This window comes from Schistocerca nitens, chromosome 2 (assembly GCF_023898315.1).
Source record: "Schistocerca nitens isolate TAMUIC-IGC-003100 chromosome 2, iqSchNite1.1, whole genome shotgun sequence".
NCBI lineage: Eukaryota > Metazoa > Arthropoda > Insecta > Orthoptera > Acrididae > Schistocerca > Schistocerca nitens.
The window spans coordinates 129,500,435-129,525,590 of NC_064615.1; the positions used below are offsets into that span (position 1 = coordinate 129,500,435).

The window sequence follows — 25,156 nt, forward strand, 5'->3', positions numbered from 1 at the left end:
TTCTCTTCCTTTCCCTACTATCGAATTCCAGTCACCCATGACCATTAAATTTTCGTCTCCCTTCCCATTTGAATAATTTCTTTTATCTCATCCTACATTTCATCCATCTCTTCGTCATCTGCGGAGCTAATCGGCATATAATCTTTTACTTTTGTGCTAGGCGTGGGCTTCGTGTCTATCTTGGCCACAATAATACGTTCACTATGCTGTTTGTAGTAGCTTACCCGCACTCCTATTTTTGTATTCGTTACTAAACATACCCCTGCATTACCCCTATTTGATTTTGTATTTGTAACCCTGTATTCACCTGACCAGCACTCTTGTTTCTCCTGCCACCGAACTTCGCTAATTACCACTATATCTAACTTTAACCTATCCATTTCCCTTTTTAAATTTTCTAACTTACATGCCCGATAAAGGAATCTGACATTCCACGCTCCGATCCGCAGAACGCCAGTTTTCTTTCTCCTGATAACGACGTCCTGAGTAGTCCCCGCCCGGAGATCCAACAGGACGCCATAATCACTTAACCATACAGTAAATCTGCATGCCCTCGGGAAAAATTACGGCTGTAGTTTCCCTTCGCTTTCAGCCGTTCGCAGTATCAGCAGAGTAAGCCGTTTTGGTTGATGTTACAAGGCCAGATCAGTTAATCATCCAGACTGTTGCCCCTGCAACTACTGAAAATGCTGCTGCTCCTCCTCAGGAACCACACGTTTGTCTGGCCTCTCAACGAATACCCCTCCGTTGTGGTTGCACCTACGGTACGGCTACCTGTATCGCTGAGACACGCAAGCCTCCCCACCAACGGCAAGGTCCATGGTTCATGGGGGAGGTTCTGAAACATAACAACGAGTAATGAGCCTCGGCAGCGAAAAATCTCTCGTGTCAGTGACATGACTAGATACCTAAAATGTTAATACAACATAAATATCACATTGGAAAAGCCAAATTTGGGAAGGCTCTGAGGACTTAAAAGTGCTTTACTCAAGAAGTAGCTTGCAGGTGTATCTGCATGGCTACCCTTGAGTATTCTCTGGACTCTATATTAAGTAGAACTGGCTGAATCCGTTTAGAAATTTAAAGAAGAAGTACACGAATTATGAAAATTTATTTCGCAAGTATGTAAGAAAACGCCCGTGTTAGCTTGCGAGCTATTAAGTACGTTATTCTGATATGAAATCTCCTGTTTTGGTTAGGGTCGGTAGTCTACTTTTCTTGGAGTGCACCTCTGCCGATATTTATAATCCTGTAGCAAAATACGTAACTGATAGCTGCTGCAAAATATTGGATAATTTTGTGTTTCAACTGGAAGCAGAAATAAAACATACATCAGTGCGTCGACGAAGCCGAGATGTATAAATTGAATTATAGTGAAAATACAGTATTTGGGAATTGACTAGCGAAAGGAGCGACATGATGCAGAAAATTTGAAGATACAGGTGATGTGCAGAATTGGCGTCTAGAAAAATTTTTGTTTTAATAATAGAAGGATACTAATTAATTAACGTTTCGTAAATGTTTTATTGTCTGTGGATTGCTGTAGTAGTATTGTCCAAGTAATATAGCAAGTTTTCCTAACCTTGCCGCATTAAAATGTTCATTGTTTAGAGGATACGTTACTAGGAAAGAGTGAAAATACCATTGCAGGAAAATCGCACGTTGTGATATGTAAAGAACGGCGTAAGAAGCCCAGAAATAAATCTATACCGGCCTAACTTGCTCATATGGCGTAATATCTTTGCGACGATCCGTGATTATTACTAACGCATTCAGAACTGGAATCCCAACTTAACCTGTCATTAAATGTTAACTGTAGCACATCAAATTTTGTTCAAACAGATTCGTTTGGATTTAGTCCACTCTGGGCAATCGCGACACCCACTTTGCTAACAGCAGCATTTTCCCAAATATTCGTGTAGCGTATTAAATTCTCGTTTCCTTCAATCGTTTGCAATTTTCGCCACAACGTGGTTTACTACTTGCTAGTCTTCGAGGAATTCGCTAAAGATCTTTTCTGCGTTACGCCTTTCAATTGACTTCGTGGGCATCGGGCACCACACGTGCTCTTACATCCACCAATTTGTGGATACCAAGCGACGTTGTAGACTCAGCTCTCACCTACCCCCCATTTTTTTATCACGCTAGTACTATTTTTCCGTTAAAACTTGTAGCATTTCATGAGCAAACACACATTTGAATGATTTAAATCTAGAACTATTTCAACAGAGTTCTAAAATGTTACCAGCACTAGGTCGCACTTTGTTGATAGGTAGACTCATTAAATATAAATTGTTCTCACTTCTGTACCATACAAGTTGACACGATGTGAGCTGTATGTTCATATGTTGCGTGTGATTATTTTGGCATGTGACACGACAAGCGAAGATACTAATTGCCGTAGTATAATGTTATTTGTTGACAGTTTAACTTCAAAATGGTTCAAATGGCTCTGAGCAATATGGGACTTAACATCTGTGGTCATCAGTCCCCTAGAACTTAGAACTACTTAAACCTAACTAACCTAAGGACATCACACAACGCCCAGTCATCACGAGGCAGAGGAAATCCCTGACCCCGCCGGGAATCGAACCCGGGAATCCGGGCGTGGGAAGCGAGAACGCTACCGCACGACCACGAGCTGCGGACAATACGGTAATTACTGTTTTGTATTAATAGTAGCTCAGACTTTGGAATTAAACTCGGAACTACATGAAATATAATCACAGTAGCAGATGTGGACGGCTATCAATGTATAATGGAAAGACAACAAAATTTGTGCCGGTCCGAGACTCGAACCCGGAGTTCCCGCTTATCGCTAGTGGTCGCCCAACCATTAACCTATCCGAGCACTACTCATGGCCAGACCCAGACTTCCATATACCCCCGTCCGGTAGCAATTTTCGTTGTCGTCTTTGCATTATACACCTGATGGTTGTCCATATTCGCAACTGCGAATACATTTCATGTATTTCATAACGCCTGTAGTCGCCGCAGTGCCTGTTCCGTCGGACATGCATGCATGTCAGAATGAACATTGCATCGTATTTCTGAACAACAGTGGCACTGCAGTATCGTAAACTCGGAAGTAATGACGAGAAAGGCTGGTCTGGTATTTCTGAGCAAACGCTAGTGTGGTATGAAATCCACTTCATGCGTGGATATGCAAATGATCAGCGTATCAGCGCAACCGCACAAAGTAGGTAAGAGTAACACCACCTACATTTTGTTTGCAAGAAAATATAATGCAGCGAGTTTCTCGTTCAGAAATAGCAATTGACTCTTTCGTGTTTGCGAGAAGATCGTGTTATGCCTCGTTTATAAAGGATAAACGTATACTAACAAGTGTCGGGATTCGACAACGACAGGTTCACAGCCTATCTGGTTTCCATTCTGCGATACTGTCGTTCGCGTAGGGCAGGAAGTCATGCGAATATGTAATCGACGGTTTCAGGACGAACATACCCAGCCCCAAGCAGAATCTCAGCCCCGAGCTATCAGTACCTGAGGGGATAGGCGAAATATCCTTTTGGCCGTGCAGCATCCTGCAACCACGCCACGTACCTTCAGTTAGGAAATGGATTTGCTTATAGCAAGGAAAGTATGCACATAGACAATGCATCGACGGATGGAGCACCGCAGTGTATCAGCACGGTGAGCATAGTACCTTCTTCCCTTAACGCGGCACCAGGAATAAGCGCCCAACCACAACACTGCACGCAGGAGTGCCATCACGTCCTCTTTTCAGACGAGTCCGGGTTCTGCTTACGGAATTACGATTGACGTATCTATGTGTGAATGCTCTGAACATTGCTAGACTGCATTTGCCATCATCATGTTGGCCCAGTACCTGCCGTGACGGCGTGGCGTGCCATTGGGTACACAGCATGATATTACTTCTGGTTTGAATCTGAATAGCGGCCGTTACGTTTCTGAAGTGTTCACGCCGAACGGTGCATCCTAAATTCAGAGTTTCCATGACTATGTCTTTCAACAAAATAACGGAAGGCGGTCTGTTGTCGGTGCTCTCCTACCTACTTGATATAAAGGGCTGTTCGATTGTTTCCCTCGTCAGCACTTTGTCAACGTCTCTCACCCACTGAAAGCATTTGGTGCTGGCCGCGGTGGCCGAGCTGTTCTAGGCACTTCAGTCCGGAACCGCGCGACTGCTATGATGTCCTTCGATTAGTTAGGCTTAAGTAGTTCTAAGTTCTACGGGACTGATGACCTCAGATATTAAGTCCCATAGTGCTCAGAGACTTTTTTTTTTTTTTTTAAAGCATCTGATCATGAGTTGGCGAAATTCAGGCAAGCCGCGCCGCCGCTCGCCACCTACTACCACTGATGAGTTCTGGCATTGAGCTGAAGCACCATGAGTGGCATTTATCTTACAAAACTCGAATTGACTCAATACATACACGGTTCGGGGTACTTGTTGCTGCCAGAGGTAGCAGATGTGTTGTACTTTACTATGCACCCTTCATACCCCCAAATCACTAATAAATTTTATCTTGTAGTCTTCGTACTATATTTTATAGTCACCATAAGTAAAACTTTAATATTTTCTGTCCTTCCTTGTGTTGGAATTCTATTTTCAGCTATATTGAGCGGTACCTAAAAAAACTGAACTTATTTTTTGAACTTATTTATTCTCATTTTGAGCACAAACCTGCAATCCCCTTCAAAGTGCTCTCCACTTACACTAATACGCTCTTCTAATCTTTTATTACAGTTTTGAAAACATTATTTAAATTCATCTTTTATGCTGCTTGACAGCGCCCCCGCCGCTTTTTTTTCTCTTCATCTCTGCAACACAAGTAGAACGCTTTCTTATCATTGTAGAAAACAAAACCAAGTCGCACAGGGCAAGGTCAGATGAGTACGGGGTGGGGGGGGGGGGGTGACCTTGTGGCCAAGAACAATTCTCTTACAGGCAGGGCTGTGTGAGCAGGAGCATTGTTATGTTGGAAAAAAGTCATCCGACTGCCACAAATGAGGCCACATTCGCCACACGCTGCTGCGCAGTCTTTCCAAAACTTCGAAGTAGAAAGCCTGGTTAACTGTGTGGCTCTGCGGAAAAAACTAAATGGATGACTCCTCTCGCATCGAAAAAACAAATCAGTTTTGTTATAATATTTTATTTCACCTGACGAGCTTTCTTTGGGCGAGGCGAACTTTGAAGTATTCCAGAGGCGTGATCGTTGCTTTGATTCAGGATCGTCAGCATAGCAACAAGTACCGTCATCTGTGATTATTTTTGAAGCAGAAGAAGAAGGAGGAAAAAAAAGGTTCGATCTTTTCAGGACTTTTCTTTCAAAGCACAGCATGCTTCCACGCAACCTTGTTTTTATTCAACAGTCCGCAGTCGTCGCATGAATTTGGCTGACACCCTTTTCATTCCCAAATGTTCTATCATAATTCCCTCCACGGAACTCTGTCACTCCCGACCGTTCCACAATTTCTTCAATGGCCCGCCGTCAATCGATGATTACATGAATGGTTTCAACATTTTCATGTGTTTGGGCCGTGGACCAGAACGAGGTTTTAATCAGTTGACGGTTCACCATTTTTGAAACGGTAAAACCACTTAAACACTCGTGTTTTCCCCATAGCACCGTCGTTGTACGCTGTTTTTCACATTCCAGGACTTTCTGTCCCACTTTTTCCAAGCAAAAAGCATACTTTCACCGCCGCACGTTGTTCACGAAAATCAGCCATTGCAAAAACGACAATTAGACAAAACAGTTGTCACTATAAACTCTGTTGAAATTAGCCCTGACGTCCTTCAGTGATGGCACTCTACTTACAAGGGAACCTCCCCATCGGTTGACCTATGACCTTCCAATTAAATGTTTTCGGTTCCCATTGGAGAGGCACGTCCTTTCGTCTACTAATCGCACCGTTTTGCGGTGCGGTCGCAAAACACAGACACTAAACTTATTACAATGAACAGAGACGTCAATAAACGAACGGACAGATCATAACTTTGCGAAAATAAGCTGCTCACGCTAACCACGGGACCACGACGCTCCTGAGTGATGTTGCGTATCTTGCGCATGGACTACTCAATTTGTATATTTTGCTTATTTTTTTCATAGTTCCACACAACTTCTTCCTGTTTCTTGATTGATCTGTGTTCAGTTTTTCAAGGCCTATCCACTGTGCCAACTTATAACTAAATCTGAGGGGGGTGCGATGCGCCGGCCGGTGTGGCCGTGCGGTTAAAGGCGCTTCAGTCTGGAACCGCGTGACCGCTACGGTCGCAGGTTCGAATCCTGCCTCGGGCATGGATGTGTGTGATGTCCTTAGGTTAGTTAGGTTTAATTAGTTCTAAGTTCTAGGCGACTGATGAACTCAGAAGTTGAGTCGCATAGTGCTCAGAGCCATTTGAACCATTTTTGGGGTGCGATGGGGAGGTTCCCTTGTTAGTGACTCTGGAATGTTCGCTCTATGTGCTCCTAGCGGCAAAAGGTGGTACTACAAAAGCTCTGCCCACCAAAAAATTAAATCGTGTTTTTTTTAATTTTTTTTTAACTCGTATTTCAAGCCCTTAGCACTACTGCAAGTAGACTTAGATTTTGGTATCACACTGTAATGGCACCCGGCTGACAGTCTTAGGTAACAAAGTGTTTGGTTGTGTCGCTCAGCGCGTGGGGCGAGGGCCTGTTCCTGGCGCTGCAGACGGCGGCTATCGCGGCGCTGGTGCTGCACTTCGGGCGCTCTGCCGCGCACGGCGCCGCCTTCGCCGCGCTCTACTCCGTCTTCGTCTACAGTCTCACCTCCGGCATCGTGCCGCCGGACTTCCTGTGGAACCTGCAGGCGCTCAACGTGCCCATCATCGTCACCGGAAAGGTAACGGCCGTTGTTAATTTTCATACACTGCGAACGGGGCGCTCTTTTTTAACGTAATCACAAGCATCTACAAGACACCAGTTGGTACTAATAAAACTTTGAATAGCGCAAGAAAACTACACGAGCTGGCAAAATAGGTAGTTGCTGACAACGAACGTGAGGCATTGGAAGGCACACAAATATTTGACACTTCGGGCACATTGATGATTCATATATGCGATAAACTGGTGTGCAAAACTCGAAGCAACTTTCGCAGGATGTGCCACTGCAAAGTAAAATACCTCGATGAAACCTGGACCATACATAGAAGTAACTGATGCAGTATAGTACACAAAATAACTGACAAAAATCAGCACTGAGGAGAACGGAGATAAGACTTTCATTCAAAGGCGATAATTACACTACTGGCCATTAAAATTGCTACACCAAGAAGAAATGCAGATGATAAACGGGTATTCATTGGACGAATATATTATACTAGAGCTGACATTTTCACGCAATTTGGTTGCATACATCCTGAGAAATCAGTACCCAGAACAATCACCTCTGGCCGTAATAACGGCCTTGATACGACTGGGCATTGAGTCAAACAGAGCTTGGTTGGCGTGTACAGGTACAGCTGCCCATGCAGCTTCAACACGATACCACAGTTCATCAAGAGTCGTGACTGGCGTATTGTGACGAGCCAGTTGCTAGGCCGCCATTGACCAGACGCTTTCAATTGGTGAGAGATCTGGAGAACGTGCTGGCTAGTACAGCAGTCGAACATTTTCCGTATCCAGAAAGGCCCGTACAGGACCTGCAACAGGCGGTCATGCATTATCCTGCTGAAATGTAGGGTTTCGCAGGGATCGAATGAAGGGTAGAGCCACGGGTCTTAACACATCTGAAATGTAACGTCCACTGTTCAAAGTGCCGTCAATGTGAACAAGAGGTGACCGAGACGTGTAACCAATAGCACCCCATACCATCCATCACGCCGGGTGATACGCCAGTATGGCGATGACGAATGCACGCTTCCAATGTGCGTTCACCGCGATGTCGCCAAACACGGATGCGACCATCATGATGCTGTAAACAGAACCTGGATTCGTCCGAAAAAGTGACGTTTTGCCATTCGTGCCCCCAGGTTCGTCGTTGAGTACACCATCGCAGTCGCTCCTATCTGTGATGCAGCGTCAAGGGTAACCGCAGCCGTGGTCTCCGAGCTGATAGTCCATGCTGCTGCAAACGTCGTCGAACTGTTCATGCAGATGATTGTTGTCTTGCAAACGTCCCCATCTGTTGACTCAGGGATCGAGACGTGGCTGCACGATCCGTTACAGCCATGCGAATAAGATGGCTGTCATCTCGACTGCTAGTGATACGAGGCCGTTGGGATCCATCACGGCACTCCGTATTACCCTCCTGAACCGACCGATTCCATATTCTGCTAACAGTCATTGGATCTCGACCAACGCGAGCAGCAATGTCAAGATACGATAAACCGCAATCGCGATAGGCTACAATCCGACCTTTATCAAAGTCGGAAACGTGATGGTACGCATTTCTCCTCCTTACACGAGGCATCACAACAACGTTTCACCAGGCAACAACGGTCAACTGCTGTTTATGTATGAGCAATCGTTTGGAAACTTTCCTCATGTCAGCACGTGGTAGGTGTCGCCACCGGCGCCAACCTTGTGTGAATGCTCTGAAAAGCTAATCATTTGCACATCACAACATCTTCTTCCTGTCGGTTGAATTTCGCGTCTGTAGCACGTCATCTTCGTGGTGTAGCAATTTTAATGGCCAGTAGTGTATACTGAAGTATGCGCGATTTATAATAGTTCCAAGGACATTAAAAAAAGACGAAACTTTTTTCTTAATAGTGTGTGTGGTCACCGTGGACGGCAATGCATGCTCTGCAACGTGCTGCCATGCTGGCCACAAGGCTGGTAAGGAGTTCTTGTGGCCGGGTGTTCCATTCCTCCACCATCACGCCTGCAACTGCTGCATGGTCGTTGTGCATGAGAACGTACTGCAGTAAGTCTCCCCAACGCATTCCACACGTGCTCGATGGGGGGAACGGGCAGGCCAGGGCGTTCACCGAATATCTTCTCGTTCCGAGAGCTCCTTCACCTGCGCTGTCTGATGCGGTCCCGCATTGTCATCCATAAAAATGCAGTCAAGGCCGATTACGCCGCTGAAAAAGCGCGCATAGGGAAAACAGTACAGTTCCACAATGTACGCCGGTCAGTGTATCGTGTTCAAAGATTTTGAAGTCAGTACGCCCATACAACATTATGCCTCCCCATTCCAGAACACCTGGACCACCAAAACGGTCATGTTCGATAATGTTCTTGGATGCATTACGTTCAAAAATGTTCAGATGTGTGTGAATTCCTAAGGGAGCAAACTGCGGAGGTCATCGGTCCCTAGACTTACTCACTACTTAAACTAACGCTAAGAACAAAACACACACACACACACACACACACACACACACACACACACACACACACACACATGCCCGAGGGAGGACTCGAACCTTCGGCGGGAGGGGCCATGCAATCCGTGACATGGTGCATTACAAGTTTCCACCTCTTCACATACGAGGGAACGTCTAGACAGGCACTGTGTCATTTTATCTTGCTTAAACACCTTCTTTTTTCTGTTAGAATTATTGTAGTGTTTATAAATCTGTGTGGCCTCAGTGTACAAGCGCCCATGATAATGAGTTCAGTTGCATTCGCTAAACGTTAATCCTACTGAGTTATATACGAGGGTTGGAACTTAAATAGTGGCACCTATTTATTCATAACCGATGCAAAAGAGTTACATGTTTGCACCTGTCACTGTCCTTCAAAGTACTCACCGGCTTTGGGTAGAGCCTGTTGCCAGCGATGTGGAAGGCGTAGTATACCGTTAGCAGAGCCTGTTCTGTTGATGGTGCGAATGGAGCGGTCTGCTGCCTGTCGGATCTCTGGAACAGTCCTGAAGCAAATGCCACAAAGTGGTTCCTTCATCTTCGGAATCAAATCAAAGTCACAAGGACTTAAGTCCGGGGAGTACGGTGGATGGTACAGTACTTTGCAGTCCCATCGACCGAACAGAGCAGCCACAGCTTGCGCTGTATGCGCCCTCGCATTGCGTGCAAAATTATGAGTGGGTTGCGCAGAAAGTATTGCCGCTTCTTTTGCAAAGCTGGTCGCAGGTGATGCTCCAAAAGCGAACAGTAGTACTGTGCACTGACGGTCTGCCGTGGAGGAACGTAATGCGTTAGGATAACACCATCACAGTCGTACACGAGAGCCGCGCGGGATTAGCCGAGCGGTCTTAGGCGCTGCAGTCATAGACTGTGCGGCTGGTCCCGGCGGAGGTTCGAGTCCTCCCTCGGGCATGGGTGTGTATGTTTGTCCTTAGGATAATTTAGGTTAAGTAGTGTGTAAGCTTAGGGACTGATGACCTTAGCAGTTAAGTCCCATAGGATTTCCCACACTTTTTTTTCTCTTTTCTTTTCTTTCTTTCGTATACGAGAGTCACCATACTGGCGCTCTGACACACTTTCGACTTTTGCGGCGACCCATAATGATGCCATCCGTTGAATTGGGGGTTTCAGTTTTGGCTCGTACGATGTGGCCCGTGTCTCATCCAGTGTTAAGATACGGCGTAAGAAAGCCTCTCCTTCGCGCTCATAGCGCTCCAAGTGCGTCTGAGGAGCGTCGTAACGCACCCATTTCTGCATTTCCGTCAAGTCATGCGGAACCAATCGTGATGCAATTTTTTCGCATGCCCAGGCGCTACTTCAGGATGCGAAACACAGTCGTATGCGCTAATCCGGTTTCGTGGGCGAGCTCACGAATCGTATGGCGTCGATCACTGTCCACTAAGGCGGCAACAACATGCAGTTCTTCAGAGACGCTAGGACGACCTGCCCGATGCATGTCTGCACAGTTTGCCGACCTTCGTTGAAGGCTTTAACCCAACGTGCCACCGTTCTGTACGGCAATGCCGATTCCCCGCACGCCTCTTGAAGACCTTGATGACACTGCCGTGCAATACGACCTTTGGCACATTCAATCTTAATCCAACTCCGTTGTTCCTGTTTCTAAAACATAGTGACACCGTTACGTTAGACCGCTCGCTCACAGGTGACCGTGTTCCCCTTGATTGTGCGCACGCCGGTAACGTGGGACGGGCGAGTCCATTTGCTCGGAGGTAAGGTAGGTATGTCAACAACGGGTGTTATCAGCGACAATAGTAGATTCCATTGCATAGTGTCTTCACAGCAGTGTTGCCACTATTTAAGTTCCAACTTACGTGTATGAATCCAAGTCCACTTGTTCAAATGAATATCTTTATTGCGATAGCCCCATTTCGGCAGTTGCTAATGTCAAGCTGTCTGCAAATAATGCTTAGAAATAATGGTAATATTCTATATACTATTTGCAGATAGCTTGACAGTGGCTGTCGCAATAAAGAAATTAAATTGTAGCAGCGGACTTGGATTAGCTTGACAGTGGCAATTGCAACCGAAATAGGGATATCGCAATAAAGAAATTCAATTGCAGCAGTGGACTTCGATTCATAATGTCATTACTATAATTATATCATGCTGCGGGCCCAGAAGAAAATAAATGACTGAATTTTATTTCGTGGTGTCATGTCGGAAAACATTTTCTGCTACGGCCGATTTGTCGATAAATACCAGCCGTCAGTTCCTTTTGTTTACGGCTAAGCTGATGTTGACACTTCTTTTTGTGATAACGATGTCACGATGTCTGCTTGCCCACAGCCACAAGGAATTTTATTTAATCTAGGTGTCGCCATGGATGTAGTTCATCTTTCGCCGTTCTTAAACGTTCTTTATTTTCTTGGTGAGTCTATAGATAGTTTCAGGCTGATGTATGGTCAACATATTCCTGTTGCGATCCATGATCTTGTCAATTATAAAAGGGAGAAAATCTTTCCCGGTTGGCGGCCGTTGTTAGTCACTACTTCTCTCTCTCTCTCTCTCTCTCTCTCTCTCTCTCTCTCTCTCTCTCCCCCTCCCCCCCCCCTCGCCTTCCCCTCTCCGCCGCCGCGAGGTCTAGGCCGCCTAGTCACGGTTCGGGCGGCATGGATGTGTGTGTTGTCGTTAACGTCTAAGTTACTTTTAAGTAGTGCCTAGGGTCCGGTGACCTCAGCAGCTTGGTCCCATAGAACCTTACCACAAATTTCCAAAAAAATTTCTCTCTCCCCTTGGACGGAAGTGCTCGATCCAGTTCCTTCCTGGAGGAACGATTTTTCTTCAAAACCTACTGTACCTGTAAGTGATACACTTAATCCTGTAAATAAACCGGCTCGCAGCTTTTATTAGCTCTGTCCACCAAGGCTTTAATGACACCTGTTGTTTAGTCTTAAGTGATGGGCGGATTCCTTATGCAGGTATCGATCAATGTGTGTGCTGCGTGTGTGTAACTTTGCTGAACAACTAATGGCCCAGAGTGCCGTTCGCCCGTTTGATCACTGAGATATGTTCATAAAATTAAGTTGTTCAGTGCTCTCTTTCTTCGTTGTGAATTCAAAAATGGTTCAAATGGCTCTGAGCACTATGGGACTCAACTGCTGAGGTCATTAGTCCCCTAGAACTTAGAACTAGTTAAACCTAACTAACCTAAGGACATCACAAACATCCATGCCCGAGGGAGAATTCGAACTTGCGACCGTAGCGGTCTTGCGGTTCCAGACTGCAGCGCCTTTAACCGCACGGCCACTTCGGCCGGCGTTATGAATTCAGTTTTCGGATTTATTGTATTGAGATGTACGAAGAAAACATCCATCTCTCCACCGCGTGTCCATATTACGAAGATTATCACCCACATAGCGGTACCAGTTCGCTGATTTTTTATTGGCTGTCTGCAGCACGCGTTATACAAAAATCTCCAGAAGCAAATCGGCAACAGCTGGTGAAGAGGCCTGAGCATGGTCACCACCTCACTTGACTCGTTAAATTCATTGCTCTGCTGGAAACACATTATAGTGAGACAACATTCAAATGAAACTGGAACACCAGCAGAAAGATACAGATGTCGACTTCGTGCCATAGAATGACGATCGAATAGTTTTAAACGATAACTATGGTGCCATTCAGAGATAATGAGGCAGTCGTTATCATGTGAAAAATGATGCTGTCCTCTGTCAAATCGGTGGCTGCACGAGCCCTTGATGCAGTTGCCCTTTTACCTCATATGATGTCTCCCGCAGTCGAAGATGAAACGTCAGGGAATAATTGTACTTATTGACCACGGCCTCTCACCCTGGAAGCTGTAACTGAGATAGATAAAGACATAGTTCCCATAACCGAGTTGTAAGCAAGGTTTTCGTAATGTTACTCTTGCTTATAAGGCTAAAACCGGAACTGGAAGACCCCTCACGGATATTCCCAATTGCTACCCCCCCCCCCCCCTCTCTCTCTTTCCCACTAGTAGTTCGCCTGGTATTTGGCTGAAAATGGGTCAGAACTCGAACTGACTCTTCCTTTTCCTTCAGGGGCTGAAAAAACCGACGCAGCTTTAGGATGGCCGTAAGATTCACAGCCGAAATAGCGTAAGAGGACGTGTCATTGTCCCGAAAAATGTTATAATATTTTATTCGCCAGGCAACTTCAAGAATCACATAGGACTCAGTGCTTCTCAGTCTTTTGTTTCGTGATATCGCAGTATCACATGCGTTTTCCTCTGTAGGAAGAAAGTACTGGATACCCTTTTTGTTAGTGTCTGGTGTACCGCCTCATCTTCGGTGGTGAATACATCGAGCGCCGCACTTTTTCTCTCATCGTAGATCGCCTATCCTCATAACGGTGTAGCTCATTCTCTCATTTCTGTTTGAAGCTTGTGTTCAGTGCTAAATACACAATCACCAGTTCTATGTCATCATGAGCTGGTTAAAGAAGGAAACGTGAGATTTTCATGTTCGTTTGAACAGGCAGTGATTTTTAAACTGCACGAAGTTAATGTGAATTATTCCTATTTTACTGATTTACTGACTAAAGAATATTTAACGTTTCAAATTCTGTGAACAGTCACATACCGAAAAATTTCCAAGGTCCGAACAGGATTGTGCGTATTGTTAGCTGGCTCTGAGCACTAAGGGACTCAACTGCTGTGGTTATCAGTCTATTGTTAGCTAAAGGCATTTGACACCCGCAGGATGACTCAAGGCGCGGCTGGCTCATTGTGTACGTTATTATGTAGAATACGGTTGGAAAAAATAGCCGTCGTCTCTTACTTCGCATTCTGCTATGCCGTAATGTACTAATGCTCACCTGTCAACTTCACGAACGAAATACGATACCTGAATTTGTAATGGGAGAACTTTCACTTCCACTTTACTGCTGTCACTATTGACGTTGAACGCCTTCCGAGGTGCTCTCAAGTCCTGTGGTACGCTTTGGTGCGATTTTAGTAATGGTAATTGACCAAAAAGAAGTAGCCTAGCAGGCGACATAACACGTAGGCGTACTGCGATGTTCCCAGTTCGAAGGCTGTTGGCTGCGTCATCCTCCTCTACTGCCGTGGTTTGTGTGGGGTATGTCAGGCCTGCAGCCCACAGGCTGTCACTATTCCAACAGTGAAACTGCTCAACGGTCGTGTTGGTTGCCTCACTGCACAAACAGCTTAGGCACACTAGTGGCTGTAGCAGGACAGTGGACATTGTCTGGCATACTCGTCACTGTTGTTTCTCGCATTCTCAGCCAGCGATAAACGTGGATGTTGACACTATAATCAGATTAAATTCCAGTTTGTAAGAACTCGATGCCGATGAGAAGGAATAATAAGCACTGTTTCTATTTTCAAAGCTCAGTCCTCGAATTAGAGTTGGACCCTAAATTTGTATCACCGTCTCGTGTACAGTTTGTTTCTTTTTTCGCCGGGCAAATGGCTCGTCAGTTCCTTTACAATATCAACTTTCTTTGCCTCTCATCAGTGTTCAGTCCAGGTACTTCTGCAAAACACTAGAGCAGCTAGCAACATTCGTAGTATGGGATGCGCAATTGGCACCTTTCAAAAAATACTAGAACGAACGAGCCATCAGCGCGGGGACTCAGTTAATCCTTAAATGGAAATACCAATTCGGGACTGCTATCTTTGCCACAGGTTCATTCAGTAAGAGAGAGTAAATGAGACACCCGACATCTACATCCATATTATGCATAACACTGTGAGGAGCATGGGAGACGATATTTACCGTTGTACTACATATATTGAGTTCTACCCCGTTCCATTTCCGTATGGAGCGTGGGAGGCAATGGCTGGTTAAATGGTGCTATGCTCACGGTGATTAGTCTATAATCTTGTTTCACGGTGCCTGCTGGAGCGATACGTAGGAGGCAGTAGTATATTCCTAGAATCCTCACTCAATAGTGAAATTTAAAAATTTTAAAATAAATTTTAGCGAGATAGTTCGCGTCTCCCTTCAAGCGTCTGCCAGTTCATGTTTCTCAGCGTCTCCGTGACACACTCCCGTTGATCAAACAAAGTAGTGACGATACGTATACGATCTACAACTACCCTCCGCAAGCGCCCTTGGTGTATAGCGGAGGGTACTTTATGTACCACTGTCACATTCTTTCCCTTTCCAGTCTCAGTCGCGAATGGTCCAAGAGAAGATCGATTGCTGGTAAGTTTCCGTGGGAACTCGAATCTTTCTAATTTTATCACCGTGGCCTTTCCGCGATACATAAATAGTAGGAAGCAATGTGATGACTGACTCTTATAGGAATGTACGCTCTCGGAATATTAGCAGTAAAACATAATGTGATGCAGAACACACCTGTTCCAGCGTCTGCCAGTGGAGTTGTGATGGACGTCTGTTACGCTTTCTCGCTTGTTCGACGTCCCCTGTTACTCACCCACACTTGAACAGTGTTCTAGGATGGGTCGCAGGAGTGTTTTGGAAGGAATTTCCTGTGTAGCCTGACTGCATTTGCTCAGTATCTTACTAATGAACCGAAGTCTGCGCCCTGTTTCTCCTGCCACTAAACCTATCTGACCATTCCGTTTCATACTTCAAAAAATGTTACACTGAATTATTATTTTTCGACAAAAATGTCGATACGCTAAACGACAAAAATGTAGATACGCTAAACTCGTCATTAACCAACCACCCATTGTGGGAACAGTAAGATGACTGTATTAAGGATGTTCATAAGGACGTTTTTCCAGGCTGTTAGCGGCTTTTAATACAAAGTAAGTGAAACGTTGAGTTCATCAGTGACGTATCACACGTTTGTGTCGTCATAGGAAGAAAACTGCCAATATGTATTCCTGGGAGAAGAGACAGCGTTTATAGCACGCCATCACGACGACCACCACCACCACCACCACCACCACCAGTTCCCTTTGCTGTGTGTCTAAGTGTCAACAGTGGAGATAAAAAAATGCTTCAAATGGCTCTAAGCACTATGGGACTTAACATCTGAAGTCATCAGACCCCTAGACTTCGAACTACTTAAACCTAACTAACCTAAAGACATCACACCTATCCATGCCCGAGGCAGGATTCGAACCTGCGACCGTACCATTTTCTTTACTTCTTCCACATTGTCGTCAGGAATTGACGATGTAGTAGGGGGACGGAGGGGGGGGGGAGGTTAGTGTTCATCAACGTCTTCTTAACGCTCTTTGCAACGTTTACACCCCTCGTAAATTTTTGTCTTACTTAATAGATTCGCCAAAAGCCACAGTCAACATTTGGAATGCGGTGCTGCACTTTTATTACTTTTTTCGAGCAAGATTTGCCACGCGTGATTAGCCGAGCGGTCCAAGGCGCTGCAGTCATAGACTGTGTGGCTGATCCCGGCGGAGGTTCGAGTCCTCCCTCGGGCATGGGTGTGTGTGTGTGTGTCTTTGTCCTTAAGATAATTTAGGTTAAGTAGTGTGTAAGCTTAGGGACTGATGACCTTAGAAGTTAAGTTCTAAAAATGTCCAAATGTGTGTGAAATCTTACGGGACTTAACTGCTAAGGTCATCAGTCCCTAAGCTTACACACTACTTAACCTAAATTATCCTAAGGACAAACATACACACCCATGCCCGAGGGAGAACTCGAATCTCCGCTAGGACCAGCCGCACAGTCCATGACTGCAGCGCCTTAGACCTCTCGGCTAATCTTCCGCGGCAGCAGTTAAGTCCCATAAGATTTCACACACATTTGAACATTTGATTTTTCGAGCAAGATTTAATGCAATTTCTAAACGGGTCGCGCACTCGAAACACGTAAACAATAAACTAAATTCGTGGAGGTATGTTTGTTCTTTGCAACTAAATGAAAGGCATTTTGTTTTTTGCCATACACGTTTCGCTTCTTTAATTTACGAAGCATCTTCAGTAGCCTTTAATACGTATTTGTTTTTTATGTATAATAAATTTATTATAAAATGGTTAACAAATGCGTTACCATGTTACCATTTGCTCATGCTTTTCAGATTAGAAACAACTTCTGTAGCACAAGTTTTCTAAGGCGCTGCAGTCATGGGCTGTGCGGCTTGTCCCTCGGGCATGGGTGTGTGTGTGTATGTCCATAGGATAATTTAGGTTAAGTAGTGTGTAAGCTTAGGGACCGATGACCTTAGCAGTTAAGTCCCATAAAATTTCACACACATTTGAAAATTTTTTTAGCACAAGTTTCGTGAGGTTAAATTATCGTAACATACCTGTAACCACTACATAATACAGACCACTGAAGATGGTTCACAAATAAAAGAGGCGAATCGCGTATGGCAAAAAACAAACTGCCTTTTGCCTTTCATTTAGTTGTAAATACGGAACATACCTCCATGAATTGAGAAGCTACTAACGAACGACAGAAACGGAAAATACGACAATAAACTAAAGGTTAAAAATTAGAAAATTCCAGTTACTTTTTGATCACACATCGTACTTCTACTACTCTACTACTACTACAAGTGTTTTAGTGGTAGATGTCGACCTAAAGTTCATTAAAGCTCAACCTTCCCGTGAGAACAGTAACGTGGAGTGCTCGCCGCTCGGGAAAGGGATCAGCGGCCGCCCGTTGAGCGCCGCGTGATGGACCGTGTCGCAGCGCGGTCCCGCTGGCCCGCTTTGTGAGCCCCGAGTCCCGGCGGAGCGGCGATTCGACGCGCGCGTTAAAACAGCGGCGCGGCCGCGAGTCGCCGCTTTGCCGGAGCCGCGCCTCGGTACGTGGCGTGGCGCTGTGCCATGTGGCTGGACGGCCGCACAGTGTTTTCTCACGGCGCTGGCGGCGGCGGCGGCGGCGGCGGCGGCGTCTGCGGTCGCGCGGCGCAGCTGGCGGGCGGACGGACGGACGGACGGCCGCAGCGCGCATCACGCGAGCCCCGGGCCCGTACACATGGCGCGCCCGCCCCCGCTAATTGCCACCGCCGCGACGCCGGCCTAATTATTCCCCGCTGGCTGCGCCAAATTGCTGTCCCTGGCCATCGGGCAGGATAAATAAGGCACCGCCGCGGCGGTAGCGCCGCTCGCTTTGTCCGCCGCGCTGCGCCGCGCGAGATGTAAACACTCCTTTGTGCTCCTCTCCGAGGGGTCACAGTTCTTTGTTTCTGTGACGTCGACACAGTCGTCCGCAATGTCATCGTGTGCTTGATGAGTACCAACCAGCCTTATCTGTGCGTTGCTCTGTCGTATTCTTCGCCTCTGTAGCTCAGCGATCCATCACAGGGACGACTGTATTTCTGTCCGTGATATGTCCTACCTCTGGGTAAATAAAACTTTATAATTCTATTTGGGACTTGTTAATGTCCCTTTCAGTTATAAAAAATAATATATATACGGAGTCTTTGTCAGCGATGTATATGAGTAGAAGAATGTGTAAGAGTCGCGTCAATGATGCACTACAGTTAAGAGTTTTAATTTCTGTGGGCCTGAGCAGACTCTGGCAACTTTTCTAGTGACAGTGGTCAGTAAAGATCGTACCCGAGTTACCTGTACGTTGGAAACGTTGCATACCTTTCAGGTGTTACCTCATAACTTCACTTTCTTTACGTGTGCGATCAGTGTCTACTATATTGTCCTAAAATCTAAGCCCGCATCTCGTGGTCGTGCGGTAGCGTTCTCGCTTCCCACGCCCGGGTTCCCGGGTTCGATTCCCGGCGGGGTCAGGGATTTTCTCTGCCTCGTGTGGCTGGGTGTTGTGTGATGTCCTTAGGTTAGTTAGGTTTAAGTAGTTCTAAGTTCTAGGGGACTGATGACCATAGATGTTAAGTCCCATAGTGCTCAGAGCCATTTTTCCTAAAATCTAAAGGCGGTGATCCGCCTAGAAACTGAGAGCGGCTGTACTAAAGGGCGGGCAACCTACAGAAACAGAATGAGATTTTCACTCTGCAGCGGAGTGTGCGCTAATATGACACTTCCTGGCAGATTAAAACTGTGTGCCGGACCGAGACTCGAACTCGGGACCTTTGCCTTTCGCGGGCAAGTGCTCTACCAACTGAGCTACCCTAGCACGACTCACGCCCCGTCCTCACAGCTTTACTTCCGCCAGTACCTCGTCTCCTACCTTCCAAACTTTACAGAAGCTCTCCTGCGAACCTTGCAGGACTAGCACTGCTGAAAGAAAGGATATTGCGGAGACATGGCTTAGCCACAGCCCGCGAAAGGCAAAGGTCCCGAGTTCGAGTCTCGGTCCGGCACACAGAGTTAATCTGCCAGGAAGTTTCATATCAGCGCACACTCCGCTGCAGAGTGAAAATCTCATTCTGGAAACATCCCCCAGGCTGTGGCTAAGCCATGTCTCCGCTATATCCTTTCTTTCAGAAGTGCTAGTCCTGCAAGGTTCGCAGGAGAGCTTCTGAAAAGTTCGGAAGGTAGGAGACGAGGTACTGGCGGAAGTAAAGCTGTGAGGGCGGGGCGTGAGTCGTGCTTGGGTAGCTCAGTTGGTAGAGCACTTGCCCGCGAAACGCAAATTTCCCGAGTTCGAGTCTCGGTCCGGCACACAGTTTTAATCTGCCAGGAAGTTTCAACCTACAGAACATTTATGTTCTACATAGTTATTCTCCTGTGTGTTACATGCGAATTATAACAGTATTTATAGCGAAACTGAAACTGTCAGCGTTTAATTCAGGTTTCATTCGAGAATTGATTTGTATAGAGGAACAGAGGGATGTTCTAGTGAAAACAAACAAAACAATACAGATTCATTATATACCGCTGGAAAAAGGAATTTCCTCAACAAAAAGTAAATAAAACAAACCGCTAAGCAAACATTTATCAGACAGCGCATCAATAATTCGTCGAACTTATATAAAACATGTTTCTGTTATTGCTAAACGACTTTCGCACTTTATAGGTGTAATAGGAAACTCTTGCCTTTGATCATGATGAAGAAGGTCCTGTTGAGTAGAAAATAACAACAGTAATTGTATATATTCTATTATGTTTGTGCATATAGACTGTAGTTGCATCAAGAGTAATCGCTTTAGTTACATAAAAGCGCGGAAGTCACGCGATGAACTTATTTTTTATTACGTATAAAATACTTTTTATAATCTGTAAGGACGTAAAGTATACAATGGACTAACAGTATATGATATGAGATATAAATATGTGCAAAACAAACAAACAAAAAAACAGAGATTAGTCGTCGGCTCCCATTTTCTCTCTAACACATTCATTTATGTTTCTTTCAGTATCAACACTATTGGTAATCCTAATATCTACTCCGTCATTTATGTAGTGTATCAAAACAGTCTAACTGTAGTTTTAACAGAACGCAATTCTCGTTACAGTTAAGTATCTTTTCTGGTATATGTGTCCTGCAAATCGATCCCTTCTTCTAGCCAGCTTGTACCACAAATTCATCTTCTCCCCAATTCTATTCAATACCTCCTCATTAGTTACGAGATCTACCCATCTAATATTCAGCATTCTTCTCTAGCACCACACTTCAAAAGCTTCTGCTCTCTTCTTGTCCAAACTGTTATCGTCCATGTCTCACTTCCACACATGACTACACTCCATGCAAATATATTCAGAAGGGACTTCCTGAAGCTTAACTCTATACTCGATGTTAACAAATATCTCTTCTTCAGAAACACTTTTCTTGCCACTGCCAGTCTACGTTTTATGTCTTCCGTACTTCGACCATCATCAGTTATTTTCCTTCCCAAATGGCAAATCTCATCTACTACTTCAAGTGTACATTTCCGAATTTAATTCCTTCAGCATCGCGTGATTTAATTCGACTACATTCCATTATCCTGGTTTTGCTTTTGTTGATGTTCATCTTATATTCTCCTTTCAAGACACTGTCCATTCCGTTCAGCTGCTCTTCCGAGTCTTTTGCTGTCTCTTACATAATTACAGTGTCGTCAGGAAACCTCATTTTTTAAATTTCTTCTCCGTGGACTTTAATTCCTACTTCAACTGCTTCTTTTGTTTCCTTTACTGCTTGTTCAGTGTACAGATTGAATAACGTTCGAAATAGGCTTCAGCTCTTTCTCACTCCCCTCTCAACCACTGCTTCCGTTTCGCGCCCCCTCGACTCTTACAACTGCCATCTGGTTTGTGTACAAATTGTAAATATCCTTTCGCTTCTTGGGTTTTACCGCTGTCACCTTCAGAATTTGAAAGAATGTATTCCAGTCAACTTTGTCAAAAGCTTTCTCTAAAAGTCTACAAATGCTATAAACATAGGTTTATCGTTCCTTAACTTATCTTCTATGAGAAGTCGTAGGTTTAGCGTGTTCCTACATTTCTCCGAAATCCAAACTGATCTTCCTCGAGGTCGTGTTATATCAGATTTTCCGTTCTTCTGTAAAGGATTCATTGTAGTATTTTGCAATGGTGACTTATTAAACTGATAGTTCGGTAATTTTCACATCTGTCAACACCTGCTTTCTTTGGGATTGGAGTGATTATATTCTTCTTGAAGTCTGCGGGTATTTCCCCTGTCTCATACATCTTGCTCACCAGATGGTAGACTTTCTTTATGGCTTGCTCTCCCAAGACTATCAGTAGCTCTAACGGAATGTTGTCTACTCCAGGGGCCTTGTTTCGACTTACGTCTTTCAGTGCTTTGTTAGATTCTTCACGCAGTATCATATCTCCCTCCTCATCTTCATCTACGTCCTCTTCCATTTTCATAATATACCCCTCAAGTATAGACCTTGTATAGACCTCTATATACTCCTTCCACCTTTCTGCTTTCCCTTCTTTGCTTTGGTCTGGTTTTCCACCTGAGCTGTTCATAGTCATACGGGTTGTTCTCTTTTTTCTAAAGATCTCTTAAATTTTCCTGTATGCAGCAACCATCTTACCACTAGTGATATACGCTTTTACATTCTAATATTTGTCACCTGTCGATTCCATTTTTTAGACGTTTGGATTCCCTTTCATCTGCCTCATTTATTGCATTTTTATATTTCCTCTTTTGATCGATTAAATTCAATATCTCTTGAGTTACCCAAGGAATTCCACTAGCCCTCGTCGTTTTAAGTACTGGGTTCTCTGCTGCCTTCACTATCTCTTCTGTCAAAGCTACTCATTCTTCTTCTACTATATTCCTTTCCCCTGTTCTTGACAGTCGTTACCTAACGCTCCCTCTAAAACTTTCTGCAGCCTCTGGTTCTTTCAATTTTTCCATGTTCCATCTCCGTAATTCCCACCTTTTTGCAGTTTCTTCAGTTTTAATCTTCATTTCATAACCAATAAATTATGGTCAGAGTTCACGTCTGCCAGTGCAAATGTCTTACAATTTTAAATCTGGTTCCGAAATCTCTGTCTAACTATTATATAATCAATCTGTAACCTTCCGGTGTCTCCAGGTCTCTTCCAAGTATACAACCTTCTTTCATGATTCTTAAACCGAGTGTTAGCTGTGCTCTGTGCGAAGTTCGACCAGTCGTCTTCCTCTTTCATTGCTTTTCGGCAATCCATATTCACGTACTCCTTTTCCTCTCTTCCTTTTCCTACTGTGGAATTCCAGTCCCCCCATGACTATTAAATTTTCGTCTTCCTTAATTATTTGAATTTTTTTTTTTATCTCATCGAACACTTCCTCAATCTCCTCCTCATCTGCGGAGCTAGTTGACATGTAAACTTGTACTACTGTGGGGGGTGTGGGCTTCGTGTCTATCTTGGCTACAATAATGCTTTCACTATGCTGTTCATAGCAGCTTACCCATCTTCCTATTTCGTTAATCATTATTAAACCTACACCTGCTTGAGCCCTATTTGATTTTGTATTTATAATTCTATATTCACCTGACCAGAAGTCCTGATCCTCCTGTCATCGAACTTCACTTATTCCTGATATATCTAACTTTAACTTATACATTTCCCTTTCTAAATTTTCTAACCTACCTGCCCGATTAAGGAATCTGATATTCCACCCTCCGACCCGTAGAACGCCAATTTTGTTTCTCCTGATAACAACATCCTCCTGAGTAGTCCCCGCCCGGAGATCCGAATGGGGGACTATTTTACCTCCGGAATATTTTACCAAAGAGGATGCCATCATCATTTAATCATACAGTAGAGCTGCATACCCTCGGTAAAAATTTCGGCTGTAGTTTCCCCTCGGTTTCAGCCGTTCGCAGTATCAGCAGAGTAAGGCCGTTTTGGTTGATGTTACAAGGCCAGATCAGTTAATCATCCAGACTGTTGCACCTGCAACTACTGAAAAGGCTGCTGCCCCTCTTCAGGATCCACATGTTTGTCTGGCCTCTCAACAGATACCCCTCCGTTGTGGTTGCACCTACGGTACGGCTATATGTATCGCTGAGACACGCAAGCCTCCCCCACCAGCAGCATGGTCCATTGTTCATGAGGGGAGGGGGAGGTTTAAGTGAGACAACCTGAATCTCTTCAGGCTTGATGTCTTCTCGGACGCGATGTCTTCTTTCAGTAGGATAAGTGTCCGTGTCTCGAGGCCAGAGTCATGCTACAGTTCTTTGAGTAGCATCGTCGTGAACACACGTTGATATCTCAGCCGCCAAATTCATCTGATCTGAACGTGACGTGGAACGCTATCGGGCACCAGCTCCGCGCATAATTTACTGGAATTGCATGACCTGTGCGGAGACATCTGGTGTCACGTACCTCTGGAAATATAACCAAGAATTTGTTGAATCGGTGCCAAGCAGAATCGCTACTGTTTTGCGTTTCGGAGCTGTACCAGAACGCTATTAAGGAGGTGGTCTTAATATTAGGGTTCATCACTGCGTGTATCTTTCATCAGCAAATAAGTGAAATACGTGCTATAAAACGTTTTGAAATTTAGCGTAATGCATACTTTTCTTCTTGAGTCTGCGATTTTAGAAACTCCTCACATTTCATTTAGTTCGTTTGGACAAACAAGCTACAAGAGTAAACACTTTTTTCCCTCCCGTTCTCGTATTCGCGTGGATCTTCATTTCCAACTGTCAAGAAATGGGGACAGTCTTCCTCCATACAGCGCGCACAGGTGTTTGTCAGATGTGTGGTAATTTTTAGCGGTGTTCAGTTGTATTGTAAGACGATTTTTGCGTTGTAAATATGAGATCGTTTTTGAGTTTTGTTTTTCCATTTCACTCTACGGCCTTTCGGGTCCATGTGACAGAAATTTTGTTGTTGTTTGAGAAGTAGAATCGACTAAACACATTTTTCTCAGTGACAGTGGACGGGGGTTGCTTGCCTTGATGAAAAAGTCTGCGACGTAGTTTATACTGGGAGAAAGGCGTATAAACTGGCTGCATTATGAATTCTGTTCTCCTCCAGAGGGTTAGCGGCTAGGCGGACGAGTGAGCCACGCAACTTGTGGTCAGGTTAGTAGTCGCCTGGAGGTAGAGGCTCTGACGGACACAACAGGTGTTGCTCGATGTGTGGTTTCCGGTGGGGACCACTGACGTCTCAAAATCCTGTTGTCGAGGCGATCTTCTCTGTCGGCTGATGGACCACTCGGACACACAAAATAAGCTGTTTCATAGCGTGCGTGCGAACATTCGTGCTATTATTGTTCCCGTCCTCCTCACCCGTCTGTGTTTTCTAGCCATACTGACAGTACTGATATCCGTAAAATATCAGTACAGCAGAGATTTTACGTAGGTAATCAGGAATTCATCTTTTTCGCTGCTACTGTTAGGTACGGCATTAAACTACATTACACTTTAAGAGAACATTTTGATGTTGCGGCAGTGAGCTGACGCATGTTATTTCGAAAGTTAAGCACCGCGGAATATGCACGGAATTCTGTACTTTTTTGTGTTAGTCGTTACTCTATTTCCTTCAGCTGTGGTTTTCTAGTCTGCTCATACGGTATACCGGTTTCGTTTCTCTGTCGACGTCAGATCATAAATATAACA

At 44.9% G+C, this 25,156-nt stretch overlaps 1 protein-coding gene across 2 annotated transcripts in view; it reads left to right on the plus strand.

The window, feature by feature from the left end:
• LOC126235823 (mannose-P-dolichol utilization defect 1 protein homolog) overlaps positions 1 to 25,156 on the plus strand; it is a 399,864-nt gene that overhangs the window by 226,598 nt on the left and 148,110 nt on the right. For both annotated transcript variants that reach the window (XM_049944674.1, XM_049944673.1), the window contains exon 5: positions 6,648 to 6,852. In XM_049944674.1, the coding sequence (XP_049800631.1) occupies positions 6,648 to 6,852 (205 nt within the window). The remainder of the gene's footprint in view (positions 1 to 6,647; positions 6,853 to 25,156) is intronic.